The sequence below is a fragment of the Ovis aries genome, chromosome 12, assembly GCF_016772045.2.
Source record: "Ovis aries strain OAR_USU_Benz2616 breed Rambouillet chromosome 12, ARS-UI_Ramb_v3.0, whole genome shotgun sequence".
In the NCBI taxonomy this organism is placed as follows: domain Eukaryota; kingdom Metazoa; phylum Chordata; class Mammalia; order Artiodactyla; family Bovidae; genus Ovis; species Ovis aries.
The window spans coordinates 46,404,174-46,418,610 of record NC_056065.1 but is presented as its reverse complement, the minus strand read 5'-3'; the positions used below and the strand labels follow the sequence as shown (position 1 = coordinate 46,418,610).

Below are 14,437 nucleotides of genomic sequence, written 5' to 3'. Positions count from 1 at the left end.
GTATACGTGTGTGAGCGTGTAAAGGAGGGAAGGACCAGGAGGAGGTGCTGTCAGTGATCCCAGACAGGAGCAGGGTGGTGCCCCAGGACCAGGCAGGGCTGGGCATGAGGGAGGGGGAGCCTCAGAAGACTCCTGTGATTGTGGCCTTAAGCACTGGGGGCCTGCAGGTGCCAAGAGCTGAGATGGGGGTTGGGGGGGCACTGAGGGGGATGGCAAGAGGGAGGGAAATCCTTACATGCTCAGCGAATCCAACCTTCTCTTTTCCAAATTAAGAAAATGCTCGTGACCCTCACCCCCAGCAGCCCCAACAGCAGCCTCTTGGCTTGTAGAACCCAGGACAGTCCCAAGGGAACCCTGCTGGGGGCTGAGGCCCTCTAGGATCTGTGCCTGGACTAGAGACCCAGGGTCTGCTTGTGGTGGTAGCTGCCCGCCTGCGCCCAGGCTGGGAAAGGCCATGAGGCCCAGCCTCAAGGTGCGGGGTCTGGTTTGGCCCCATCGTGCAGGACTCAGGCCAGGGGCTCCTTGAGAGCTCACCCCGGGACGGTCCTCTCCCCTGACCCCGCTCCAGCAATCAAACACAGCATCAAGACCCCCAGGGCAGCACGCTCATCCCTCGGCAAGGAACTTGTAAGGGGCACCACCTCTCACACTGTCTGCCCAGCCCCTCCCCCGCGCCCCCAGGGATGGGCTCTCACGTGTGTCCTGCACCTCAGCCAAGGTGGCTGGCCCCTCAGGAGTGGAGGGGGGCCCAGCGGCCCAGAACAGACTCTTGTGACTCGGTTTCTCCTGGAAGCCCAGTAAGTGCGTAGCAGGCTGGCTCAGCATGGGGGTCAGTCACTCCCAAGGACACATGGGCCAGAGGGGTCACTCACCACGAGCTGGGGCACAGGCAGAGACTTGCCCTCCGGGCTCAGGGACACGTAGGTGAAGAAGGCACTGGCGGCCCGGTAGCGCTTCACAAAGTTGTTCACCACGGGGTCGGCATCCACCAAGACCTCAATCTCCATGGACTTATTGCTGGTAAAGGTCATGCGCCCGGAGATGGTGATGACACAGCCTGCGGAGCAGAGTGGGTCAGGGCGGCCAGATCAGGGCGGGTAGGGAGGACGCTGCAGACGCCGGTGAGACAGCGCAGACCACAGTCCTCACCGTAGGATGTCACAGCGACAGCACATGGGAGCCCCTGAGTGTTCACCTTCTGCTCAGCAAGCGGGCCTCCTTCACTTACGGAAACATTCAGAGCTGAAGGGATCCCGGTGGCCACCCAGGCAAGGGTCTCTACCCTCAGTGTGGCAGCGTCTGGGGAAGGGTGCTGGCCCCTCGCCTGCTCTCAGGTCCCTTGGCAGGTTAAGGCTGAATCTGTGCTGACCACGGTCTGGCCTTACTTGTGCCCCTGGAGCTGCATGGCTGCTCTACGGGCCGCTGAAGAACCTTCCTCCACCCTCCCCAGTCCCTCCCGGCTGGCTGTAACATTCCGGATGCTGGTCTGACAGCAGGGTTGCATGTATGGTCAGGCCAAGCCTTCACGCTGACCACAGTCCTAAGTCCCCTGGAGCCACCGTCTGCACTCCAGCCCATGTCTCCTTCCTACCTTCTGTCTAGGTGGGGCTGCGTCTATCTTGTCATGCTTTCCTCCCCGCCAGTCTTGCCCATAGGACCAGCACTCTCCCCTGAGCCAAAGATCTGCCCTCCAAAGACACCAGCGCAGCCCTCTCTGTGGTCAGAGTCCCTGTGTGCCCCCACCTCCCAACTCCAGCAGTTTCCATCATAGACGGTCACACGTTTTCATGATACTGTCCTGGGGGGTGGGTGGGGGGTCCCCTGCTCTCGCCCCGCCCCCACCCAACCTCTCTGCACTCCCCACACCCTTGGGTCCTGAACACCTACCCTAGAGCGTCTCTCCCGGTCACGGGCTCCCTGCAACCTCTGACCTTGGTCTTCCCTTCCCTTGGCTTAATCTTACGGAGCCCAGTTTTTGGCCTATAAACAGACTCCAGCTGCCCCTCGGGGTAACTACGGGCTGGCATGAAACAAGCCAGGTGCTGAGGCTTCTGCCTGGTGGTGGCAGGCAGGTAGTGCACTTATTACCACCACTGATGGTGCTTTGCACCCCAGGGCAGCACTGATGCTTAGGGCTTTCCTCTGACACGTGCCCAGGACCACCACCCCAAGGGAGCCTGCTTCTGGGCCAGGCTCAAGGAAATTCCTGTCTAGGTCAGACCAGCTCTGGCTGCAGTGACCTTCTAACACCCGAGAACCCCAACGTCCCAGCTCCACAAAGACAGCCCCACAAGACATGTTTAGAGACTAGGAGGACAGATAAGTTGGGGCAGCGGGTGATGGTTAGGGGTCAGCATGTGGGCAATCAGAAGCGGGAGCAGTTATTCGTGTTATAAAGTACAGATGCTCTGTGCCACACTCACCCCATATTCACAGGGAGTGCTCCGTGTCACACATGGCCACTTCTGGGGGAAAGGAAGGCCAAAGAGTCAGCAACGGGCAACAGCCCTGGGAACAGCCCCAACATGGCCCCCATGGGCCGTCTCTAGGGGAGTAGGAAGGGGAGGTGGGCGTCCCTGAGGATTTCCGGGCATCCCTACCCATCCCCGTCAGCCTACCCCAGTGCCGGCCAGCACCCTCTCACCCATGACCAGACAAAGGGCTTGTGGGGGCCACGTGCTGAGATGTAGGGTCAAGCCCCTTCCTCAAGAGGAAACTCATCAGAGCTCCCAGCCAAGGGGCAGGGACGCAGGGGCAATGAATGCAGGGCCTTTCAACAACCATTTGTTTAAAGAACAAATGAGAACACACCCATGCCTTATCTCCTGTGTAAGCCCTCCACCAACCACATGGCTGATCATTTTGTGTAGAAATGTGAAGAAATTTCTCATCAAAACTGACTTCAGAAAACAAAGCCGGCTGATGACGTACGTGAGACCCGAGGGGACATGGTCCTGAGAGCCACTCACGGCAGGAGACACAATGACGGCCTCCTACAAGTCGGGAAAGCTTCAGCACAGCCCCAACACCAGCCTCCACCCCTCAGAGACGGCAACACTCCTACCTCACGAGCCTCAGGCTGCCCCACACGGAGGTGCTTAAAAACGGGAAGCCAGACTCGGTAATTGAGGGGCAGGGACTGGATTTGAAACAGACAAGGAGAGACCCCAGTGCAGCCAAGGGCCACCATTCCCTGACCCTTGGCTGGGAAAGTACACCCCAGACAACCCTGCGGTCTGCGGTCAGTCACAGGGGATGGGGTCAGTCACACCCCAGGGCACCTCTGGCCACATCCATGGCTTGTCAGCTCCCAGGAGCCAGGAAGGCTCCCCCCAGGACTTGAGAGCATGGAGTGGTCAGTCCACAAAGGTGGGGGTCAAAGCAATGCGCCCAGCTTTGTGGAAACAGACACGCCCACTCCACAGACCACCCCCCACGCTGCCACCCCCCATCCACCCTCTGCACGGGCATCTCTTTCTGGAACAGAGCTCTTCTCCTTCCAGGTTTCCAGCTCCAGGCACCTGCAGGTCTGCTAGGCTCCCTCACAGCCTGGAGGCTCCATGAGAGTGGGCGCCCCTTATCCCTGAACCAACATGTGGCCCTGTGTGGACAGTGGCCATGGCAGACTCCAGCTGGATGGGCCCCTCCTGCAGATGCTTCACCTCAGCTACCACGGTGGCCGCTCTGCCCAAGCAGCCCGGCAAGGCCATGCTCCCTCCCTCCTCCCTGGGACCAGGGGCAGGGCTGCTACCTCCGGGGGGTGGCTGGGCCAGTCTCAACCTCAGCCTGGGACAGTGGGGACCTGTCTGGGTAGGGCACAACCCCAGTCTGAGTCCAGCTGGGCTCCTGTTTGCTTTGTCTCAGAAACTGCAAGGGCAGGTGTGACCTGCCACATGCTCAAGGGTGCCCCATGGTGGGCAGCGAGACACATGTGGCCCTGGCAGAGTGGTCCGAAGGGCGGGGACTGTCCCACCAGATCACACACCCAAACCCACCTGGACGACAACACGTTTAAGGTTGGTGAAACACGCTCAAAGGGAAAAACAGCATCTCCCGCGGGCGCTAGATACCACGTGCCACTTTGCATGGGGTGGGATCCCCGGAAGTGAGGCCAGGAGGGACCACCCAGTTCTCCTCCGAGTCACAGAAGCAGGGACAGATTAGCCCTGATACAGCCAGACCATCCCCACAAGGGGCAGGCTTTCCAGGTCCGGAGCCACCCAAGAGGCCCGCCAATTCCCCAGGCTACAATGCTCTGGGGAGGAGCCCTGGGGCCCACAGGAGCTGGGAGTCCCCAGCCCTAGGTTTGAACTTGGGCAGGGGGCAAGCTTAGAGCCTGCTGTGCCTCGATTTCCTTGTCTGCAAATGGCTGTCTCTCTGGTAGGTCACTCCTGCATAGTACGCGCGAGTAGACAGAAGCTCAGGACTGACTGTCACGTCTTGGGGTCTGAGTGTCCTTCTCACACAGCCCTTAGGGTGGGGGAGGTGTCTGGAACCCCAGGGGAGAGAGTGCCCACGGAACGCCCTGTGGTGTCTCGAGGGCATGAGAAGAGTCCTTCCAACAAGGTAATAATAATAAGTGACATTTAAAACAAATCGCTTCCTTCCTCTCTTTCTGCAGCAGGCACATTTGCATCAGGCAAGAAGCTGCTTCTGATGCTGTCACAATGAATCAAATGGGCAAGTGCACCGGGCAGGGAGCTCCAGCTCTTCAGCGGTGAAGACACGGACGAACCCCTGTCCTTCCATCTGGGTCCCAGGACACGGGCAGTTGTCCTGGATCTGAGGCTGAGGAGTGACTCCATTCAAGGCTGGACCCACGGGGGCATCCCTGGCATAGGAGCCTGTCTGAGAGATGGGGACTCAGCTGTGCTCTCAGGGACCCTAGTTCCAGTGCAAACACTCCGTGATGAGCCAGGAAGCTCACTGCCTCCACCCATCATCGCTAATCTCCAAACCTCAGAGAGGCCCATGCCCACTGTTGGGAGGCTGGCCACAGAGGGGGAGCACTTCCTATCCTACAAGGGTTGAGACACCCCTTGCTCTCCTGGGGTTTCTGCCAGTGTCCTATCCCCAGGGCTCACAGGGTGAGATTAGGGTGGCGTAAAAGGCAGAGCTCAGAAGTGGGCTAGAGCCTTACTGGCCTCTCTGTGTCAGCTGGAATTTAACACAAAGGGACCTCACAGGTGGGATGAGGTTACAGATCTTGAGGTGAACACTCAGCCTGCATCACCCAGGTGGGCCCAAGGTCATCACAGCGGTCCTTGTGAGAGGACGAGGGAGCCGTGACCACAGACGCAGGGTCAGGGAGATGCTGGGCTGTGGCTATAAGGATGGACGACAGGCCACAAGCCAGAGAGTACAGGCACCTCTAGAAGCCGGGAAAGGAAGGAAGCAGATTCTCTCCTGGAGCCTCTGGGAGGATCGTGGGCCTGTTGAGCAGGGAGTAGCACTTTCATTACTGACATTGAATCACGGCCCCATGTGGCTACTGACCGTTGTGGGGATGGTGCTGGGGGGCTCGTGCGGGTAAACCTGACGTAAGCAGATCATAGAGCTGCTGGAAGCAGAGACTGAACTGTGTGCCTCTAACTGTCTGAATTCAGCAGGAAGAGGGGTCCCTGGGCCGAGACTATGAGGGGACACAGACAGAGCCAGGCCTTCCTTGGGGCCAGACGCCAATGACTGCAGAACCCTCAGTCCTGTTTCAGTCTGGAGTCTCACATACATGTGAGGGGGGAACCATCACTCTGGCAGTCCAGTGTGCTCACGGTGCTGGTGCTGCACTTGATCAGCACTGGCGCCAAGGTTGATGGCCCTGGGCCCTGGCAGAGGATACTGTTCAGGCCCGGAGGGTGGTGGGAGGGCACCAGGCATGAGTTCGAGAGCTCCGACCTTGGAGCTGACTGTCTTCGCCAGGTTCCACCACGGACCTGCCCTTCGGCCAAAGACAGTTTCCTTAATCCCTTGACAAGCAGTTTCCAGATTAGAAAACGGGATAAACAGGGCTCCAGTCTCATCGGGGAGGACAATCGTACCCCTCCAAGTGAGGGGTAATTGTGTAAAGCATTCAGCACCATGCCTGGCACTCGAAAGTGAGCAATGGGCACCGGAGTTAAATAGAAGGGGTGCCTGCAGCGAGCCGAGCCATAGGTCACAGCCGATCCTTTTCTAAATCACGGTGAGGCTGCCTCGAGTGGCCACCCAGGAGGGCCGCCAGCTTCCCCTGCACACGGTGTCTCCTTCAGGGCAGGTTTCAGACAGGGATTTGGAAAAGAAAGCAGAATACTAAAACATCGCTCTTCCCAAGGCTACACTGCCAAGTACTGCAAACATTGAGAAGAGCTCAGCACCTAAGCTCCAAGGAGCTGGGGCAGCAAGTGTGCTTACGACAAGCGTCTTCTAGAGACTTCGCTTCCCACCCTGATAGTCTGGAAGGGATCACTTCTCCACAAGAGAAGTAAAGGTCACCTACCCAAGGCCTCCAAAACCACTAGAACAAAAGCAACTATTTTCCCCTTTTCACTTTTCTTAGCATTTTAGCATCTCAACAACAACAAACAAGAAAGTCAGAAATGGAGCAAGTAAAAGGAAGCTCGGGTCTTTGGGCTTTACCAGCTTGCCCCGACTAACACCGGCAGCCCTGTTATCAGGCGGGTGGTTGAGGTCCCCTGTGCCCTCCCCCAGCACTGACCTCACCTCGGTACCACTTTCTGAGGGGTCTCAGGTATGTGACACTGGACTCCCCCAAGTCCCAACTCGTGGACAAAGTGGTCCTCCTCCATCTCAACGGCCTGGGTCGAGTTTGATTCTCTGCACGACCACTAAGACCCCCGAACCCGCTGACCACAGTGGGAAGGGGGACAAACCCTGAAGGACTTTCAGTGCCTGCTGGTGGAGGGGCTGGGCTGAACCTGGTGGGGTCACCAGGAGGACAGGTCACCAGTGTTAAAGACCATGAATGTGGGCTGGTGGGGGGGTTGATGAGGGTATAAGGGGTGGGCCCTCCATGGTCCAGGCAGTAGTGATGGCATGCTCCAAGAATCTGGTTGGTAACAGCAAACCTGCCACAATCCTATGAGAGAGCACTGTCCCCACTATCAGAAGTGCGGGTGCCACCGAGCCCCTTCTCAGTACACACCCATTGGGGCTGAAATTCAAAGTCGTCCTCTGACCTTCTTTCGGACGATGTTTTCATGCCACAAAGCTACACGCATGGCTTCCTGACAGACACCCCTGCTGCAACTGACCGCTGAGGCCACAGCCAGGCTGGGTTTTGCTGACAGCACACCAACACCCATCCTCTGAGGAAGCAGCCTCCCCAGAGGCTGGACAGAAACAGAGCAGAGCAGTTGCTGCCTGAGATCTGAGAAGCTGGTCAACCCAAAGGCCTGGCCTCCTCTCCATTCCAGCTGTTGTTCTAATGAAATATGCTGAAACAGGGGAGTCAGAGAAAGTCACACCCCCTCTGCTAAGACCCCACCTATGGTCATCAGAATAATGGCCCCCAAAGGCACACCTGGCCTCCATAACGAGGAGGGGACACACTGCTGACTCCTGGAGCCCCCAGGCTGTGATCACTGCTCTGCCGCCCGGGGAACACTCACACGCCCTCTCGCTGCCCTGCATTCCTGCCAGCAGAACTGGACACAGCCATGCAGCTCTCCCCTCCGCGGTGGCATCGGCTCCTGCCCTCTCGGCCAAGACCAAGGACCGGAAGCAGCTCACGGTCCGCACCCCAAGAGCCCCAAGGGCTCACAGCCATCTCAGCAGATTTGCATCAGAAAATCAAAGCGGAACCATGGGGAATGTCAACACCACCCCTTCACCAAGTGTCTCACACTCTTCTGATGCCCGGCACCAGGAACCCTGAGCCCACAGGGTCATCCAGGCACGGCCGGCCTCGCCCTGCACATCCCCAGAAAGCAGCGGACAGTGAGAAAGGATGAGGTGCCGGGGAGCGGCAGTTCCCCCAGGGCCTCTGCTCCTCCATGTCGAATACGACATGTGACAACTGTCTGAAGTGGCCAGGACTGAGACCTCATCGGCAGTGACCGGCCAGGCTCCTCCTCCCCGAGCCACGGCGAGAGGGGAGTGAAGCAGACAGCTTCACACGGGGACATTCCTCGGGAAAAACGACAAATAAGGTGTGACACTGTCGAATGGCCCCGGGGACACTGCACTGAAACGGGCCAGACTCCGTAACTGTGACTTCAGTTTGGCCCACATTCCTTTATACACAAACAAGATGTGATCCGAGAAAAGAGAAACATTCTCTCTGCTCCCTGGGGCTCCCCAGGCCGGGAGGCCCAGCTCCGGGGCCCCAGGCTGCACAGGCTCAAGGCCAAGGCTCTGATACTGCGAGGAGTTATGTGGGGGTGTGGGGTGCAGAGAGCTCAATGTCATGAGGGGCAGCCCACAGCCCAGCCCTCACTCTCACCCCATCCACAGTGGGATGTTCCACCAGAAAAGCACGACTTGTGAAAATGCAGATCCCTTTCACTGTGTTTTGGGTTTTTTTTGGCCACACCCTGAGGAATGTGGGATCTCAGTTCCCCGAGGAGGGAGTGAATCTGTGCCCCTGCAGTGGAAGCACAGTCTTAACCGCTGGACCACCAGGGAAGTCCCCTTTTCTCCGTGTTTTGACATAAGACTAACTTTTTAGAAACAAAGTCTTTTTTGCACCCACATTGCCCTGACATCTCCCAGGTTTCAATGCATCCCCAGCAAAAGTGCTCTCCTCCAGCCAGGGTTCAGGGTGTTCCCTCAAAATGAACCAACTGAGCATCTCCTCGCCCAACGAGCATCTCCTTGACCTCCCCGACCTCCTTGCTGAAAGGTGATTCTGGTCACAAGAGGGATGGAGGGTGAAGAGCCAGGGGTGAGGAGTGGGGGCTCCCTGTTTCTAACAAAGGCAGACTTCACCCTCTGGGGCCTTCCCCTCAGCGGTGAAGCACCGCTGACCTGAAGCATCAGGTCAGCTGATAGGCTGACCTGGAGGAACTGGCCGCCTCTGGAGGACACCGCTTGGCTTCTCAGCTGGCAGTTCTCAGAGGGCACTGGGGATGCACCGAACGAGCATGGTGTCCACTGTGGGTTCTGACATCGTGTTTAACAGGGACGCTGGGATCACAGTGATTTATCCAGGGAGCAGTCAGTTCCAGAAAAGGAGGGGCCAGGACTCGTGGCTGGAGAGGACCCTTCCTCTCCCAAACGTTCATAGCACCCCATATACAGCACCAAGGCCCTGGGAGGACCTGCCAAGATGGATAAGACCCACTCATTTGGGGCAAATTCTAAAAGGACTGTGGTCTGCATCTGAGGCAAACACCTACTAGTTGGGAAGGGGTTCTGAAAGCGGGGAGCCACAGACCACCCCTTCCCTACCCTAATGTACCCACCCCAGGTCAGCGTGGGTCAGATGACGTGCTCTCGACCAGGCCGGGAGGGGAGGCGCCTACAGCTCCACTTCAGGCTGCTCTGTCCCCAGCAGGCAGCACTTATTGCCAAGCATCTCTGCAGGTGCGTGCGTGCAGCTGGGCTAGACCCCAGCTGGAGGGGGCCTCGGAGGCCTGGACCACTGGTACTGCTCCCCAAGGCCAGGAGCAAGGAGTCAGCCTCCGCCTTCTCTCTGTCCCTCTCACCGCCTGGACCCCTGATCCCAGAGTGAAGGAAAGGCTGCTCTCCAGGGGCACACAGCCTCATCTCAGAAGACACAACGGACTGAGGGGACAGTCACTGTATGTCTTCAGACGAGCACGGAACCATTTCCGTGTGGAGCTGGGACTGGATCTCTGCTGGGAAAGCCACTAGCTTTGTGCTGGGTGCTGCAGATGGGCTGAGGGCTGGGGGCTTCCTGCTCTGACCCAGCCACTGCTGACGACACAGGAGATCCATCTTCCCTCCCCAAGAGGTTACACGCCACCACTGTGCAGTGGCAGCAACTGTGCACATGGGGTCTTCACAGGGCTGTGTGTCTCAGGCCCCTCAAGAGGGTAAGTTTATGCCACTCTTTAGCAGGAAAGAGTGACAAGGGTTAGTCGCTAAGTCTTGTTCGACTCTGCAATCCCATGGATTAGAGCCCGCCAGGATCCTCTGTCTGTGAAGTTCTTCAGGCAAGAATACTGGCGTGGGTTGCCATGTCCTTCTCCAGGGGAACTTTCCCATACCAGGGATCGAACTGGCATCTTCTGCATTGCAGGCAGATTCTTTACTGTCTGAGCCACCAAGGACGCCCCTTAATGAGATGGTTAGATAGCATCACCAACTCAATGGACATGAATTTGAGCAAACTCCAGGAGACAGTGAATGACAGGGAAGCCTGGAGTGCGGTAGTGCATGGGGTCATAAAGAGTCAGACACAACTTAGAGGCTGAACAACATCATAGCGGGATAAAAGCCTCTGGCTTCTATTTCTCTGGCAAATGGGCAGAGACCGGGGCCCACGGGAGCAAGGGTGAACCGAAAGCAAACTGTGCACAGACCCAAGGAGCCAAGGCCCCTCTCTGTCGGCGGAGTTCTGTTACCTTTTCGGATCTTGTCATGGAAGTTAATGGCATCCACGGAAGCCGTGACTATGTTGGTCTTGCAGTGGCGTGCAGCCACGATCCCAGCCACCTCGTCCATGAGCTTCATGGTGACCCCTGCAGAGGAGGGCAGGCAGCAGGTTAGATATGAGGGAGAGGAGCCCACTGCCCATCCTGGAAACAGGTCATGGGAAATGATGCGCCTGCTTCCACCAGTAGGGCTGAAGCCGACTGAGGCTCAGGCTGAAAACCTGGCTACCTGGGAGCTTTGGAAGATCCTCAGCTGAGGGACTAGGCCACTGACAAAGTGATGACCCTGCTCCTAATCTCTACAGGTGTCCGATCCTGCCAGGAAAGCTTCATCACGCCCTCCTCTGGGGTGGCCGCCATCAAAAAGCCAGATGACAAGAGCTGGAGGGAAGGTGGAAAATCATAACCCTCTACATGGCTGGTGGGGATGGAAATCATGCAGCCGCTTTGGAAACAGCTGGGAGGTTCTCAAAAGGCTGGACACAGAGCTGGCACATGACCCAGCAATTCCACTCTTAGGTGTGCACCCAAGAGAAAGAAAAACAGCCATTCACACAAAAACTTGTAAGTACATCTCATGAGGGCCTTCCTTACTCATAATACACCAGAGCAGAGAAACACAGAAGTGTGTCAACAGCTAAAATGACAAAGAAAACGTGGCATATCTGCACAGTGGAATACTGTTGTTGTTTAGTCGCTAAGTCGGGTCCAACTCTTTTGCGACACCGTGAACAACAGGTTCTTCCTCTGTCCATGGGATTTCACAGGCAAGAATACTGGAGCGGGTTGCCATTTCCTTCTCCAGTGCAGCTTCCCAGACCAGAGATGGAACTCAAGTCTTCTGCATTGTCAGGCGGATTCTTTACCACTGTGCCATGTGGGAAGCCCCACAATGGAATATTACTTAGTGATAAAAAGAAACAAAGTACTGACAACAGGCTACAACATGGATGAAACGTGACATTATTCTGAGTAACAGAAGTCAAATACAAAAGACCACGTATTAGAGGATTCCATTTATATGAAATATCCAGATTATGAAAGTCCATAGAGACAGAAAGCAGATTAAAGGTTGTCTGGGGACAGGGAATTCATGAGAAGTGGGGACTGGCTCCTAGTGTGGGTAGGAGGTCTCTCCTTGGGGTGATGCAAGTGTTCTACGATTGCTTGTGGTGATGGCTGTGTGACGCTGTGAATACACTACAGAAAAATCAATGACCTGTAACGGGTAAGCTGTATGGTACATGAATTACGTCTCAATAAAGCTGTTATGTAAGAAAACAAGGAAGATCACACCAGGCAATCCTAAAGGAGATCAACCCTGAATATTCATTGGAAGGGCTGATGCTGAAGCTGAAGCTCCAACACTTTGTCCACCTGATGTGAAGAGCTGACTTATTGGAAAAGACCCATATGCCAGGAAAGATTGAAGGCAGGAGGAGAAGGGGGTGACAGAGAATGAGATGGTTGGATGGCATCACCGACTCAACGGACATGAGTTTGAGCAAGCTCCGGGAGATGGTGAAGAACAGGGAAGCCTCAAGTGCTGCAGTCCATGGGTCAGAGTCAGACACGACTTAGAGAATGAACAACAACAATATGCTTTTTCCCTGTGACTAAGACAAGACTGTGGAAAAGAGAATTCAAGGTCATGATGAGAGATGGGGGTGACATTAGTGTGTGCAAGGTAGGGGGTCCTGCACCCAGAGCTCCCAGGTTACCTGGTGGTATCACCAGGAGAAGGGAGACTTGGAGGTTGGACAAAAAGAATTTATGTTGGAATTAATGCTTAGAACATAGAAAGTACCTAAAATTAATCCCTTACTTGTTCATCCTGAAAAGCAGAAGCTGTTAAGAGCAGGCTATATGGCACAAGTAACAATCAGCTCCTTCAACCAGCGTTTTGCCCCATTTATCCAAAACATGGGTAGAGGTTCCACAAGAGATTTCACTGTTACTAAAAATACTACAGGATCTAGTGTGTGTGGCCGGGATGGGCCCCAAGCCCAGGGCACATGAGCTGAGTGGGAGGGGGGCAACGTTAGCAGCTGGCTGAGCTCCTGATACCAGAACCTCCACCAGCCCAGACCACGGCATCACGTGACCTGGAAGCTGGCACACAGTGGGGACACGCCTTGTCGTCCCCATGTCCTGACCAATTCCGAACCTGACACGCAGAACTCAGAGAGGACTGCCAACTGAGTGATCAAGGACCAAAGGAACTCTGATTGACCCACGGAGGCAGCTCTGACAGTGAGTCCCCGGGCCCACACCTGTGTAACAACCACAGTCAGCCCAGGTGAGGCCAGGGACAGTGTACTCATCCACAGAAAGCCAGGTGAGCTGCTCAGGGGCGTGTTTGATAATAAACTCCACACTCGAAACTAGTGTACTGTCTCCCAAGCCCCCTGCCCATCCCAGCAGCCGGCACACAAACCTGAGCTGGGAGACCTGGGAGAGAACTGGGACTGCCCGCAGCCCTGACAAGAAACAATGGTGTTCACAGCACCAACCCCTGGACTGAGCCCACGGCCTCCTGCCGCCCACATCAGGAGCAGGCATGACCTCACCATGCACGTCTACTGTCAGATGATGTCCCAATTTGGGGTTTATCCCGGGTCCTGGGACAATGACACACAGGCAGCTGGTGACCAGGAAGAGGAGGAACCCCAGCCCCGAGGGACGGGAGGTCTGCTCCACATGGCCCCCACTTGGACCATCCCCATCCACCTCCGTTACCTCTGCCTCCCGGGACCACGGTGGGGTCATCGAGAAGTGACAGCAGGTAAATTTTAGCATTCAGGACACAGAGAAACTTTTGGGGAAGAACTTGGACGTGTGCAGAGCTCAGTGTATGGTCTTACACAGGCAGGACTCCCAGCCCCTGCAGTGTGTGTGTGGGAAGTGCAAGGTCAGAGCTGGAAGCAGAAACCTGTGCCCATGGCTCCCACAGCCCCGAGATCTGTTCTCATAAATGCGATGGAGAAGCGTGAAGCATAACTGGGCCCTCTGGGGTCCTGTGTGCAAAGTGGACTCTGGGGGCTACTCAGAGAGAAAGGCATCGATCTCATAAAACGGAGATTACAGGTACCTCGGGGATATTGCAAGCTCGGTTCCAGACCCTTGCAACAAAGGGAATTTAGAAACAGCTGGGTCAAACAAACTTTTTGGTTCCCCAGTGCATATAAAAGCTATGTTTCTACTGCACTGTGGTCAATATTGAGTGTGCAATAGAATTATGTCTAAAAAAGCAATGTACACATCTTAATTGAGAAGAATCTACTGCTAAAAGATCAGTCGGGTCCTTCATCATCTCTTTGTGACAACAATGTCAGAGATCACTGATCATGGATCCCCGTTACAAACATGATAATGACCAAGTCTGAAACACTGGGAGAATTACCAAAATGCGACACAGAGACATGCAGGGAGCAGATGCTGTTGCAAAAATGGCACCAACGGACTTGCTCCATGCAGAGCTGCCACGAGCCTTCAATTTGTTTAAAAAAAAACTTCGAAGTGCAATCAAGTGAAACTCAGTAAAAGGAGGTCTGCCTATTTAATAATAAACACTGAGTACGAGCTGTCTTCCTTCTGGGTAAGCCCTGGGCCAGTCGCTGCGTGGGTCTGGTCTGAGATATTCTTGTTCTCCCTGCTAAGAGAAAACGCCCTTGCAGAAATAAGGTGATAAAACCCACATGATCTCACTCCTTTATAAAATTTGCAAAGAAGGATTGTCACCACAAAATGCCCTTATCGATGACTGCAGACAAGACATATTACAATCACTGTGTCCACTGAGAAAAGTAAGGTTTGTTTAAAAACAAAAACAGGGACTTCCCTGGTGGTCCAGGGGTAAGACTCCGAGCTCCCAAGGCAGG

The 14,437-nt window shown here is 55.6% G+C and overlaps 1 protein-coding gene across 4 annotated transcripts in view; it reads right to left on the bottom strand.

Moving 5' to 3' along the window:
- The window catches only part of ACOT7 (acyl-CoA thioesterase 7), a 101,026-nt gene that overhangs the window by 11,667 nt on the left and 74,922 nt on the right, over positions 1-14,437 (bottom strand). For 3 of the 4 annotated variants that reach the window (XM_015099249.4, XM_027975710.3, XM_027975711.3), the window contains exons 7-8: positions 10,527-10,643; positions 873-1,057 (exon numbers count right to left, since the gene is read on the bottom strand). In XM_015099249.4, the coding sequence (XP_014954735.2) occupies positions 873-1,057; positions 10,527-10,643 (302 nt within the window). Of the gene's footprint in view, positions 1-872; positions 1,058-2,423; positions 2,466-10,526; positions 10,644-14,437 lie in introns of those variants that run through there. The other variant, XM_042257344.2, reaches the window with a different exon arrangement.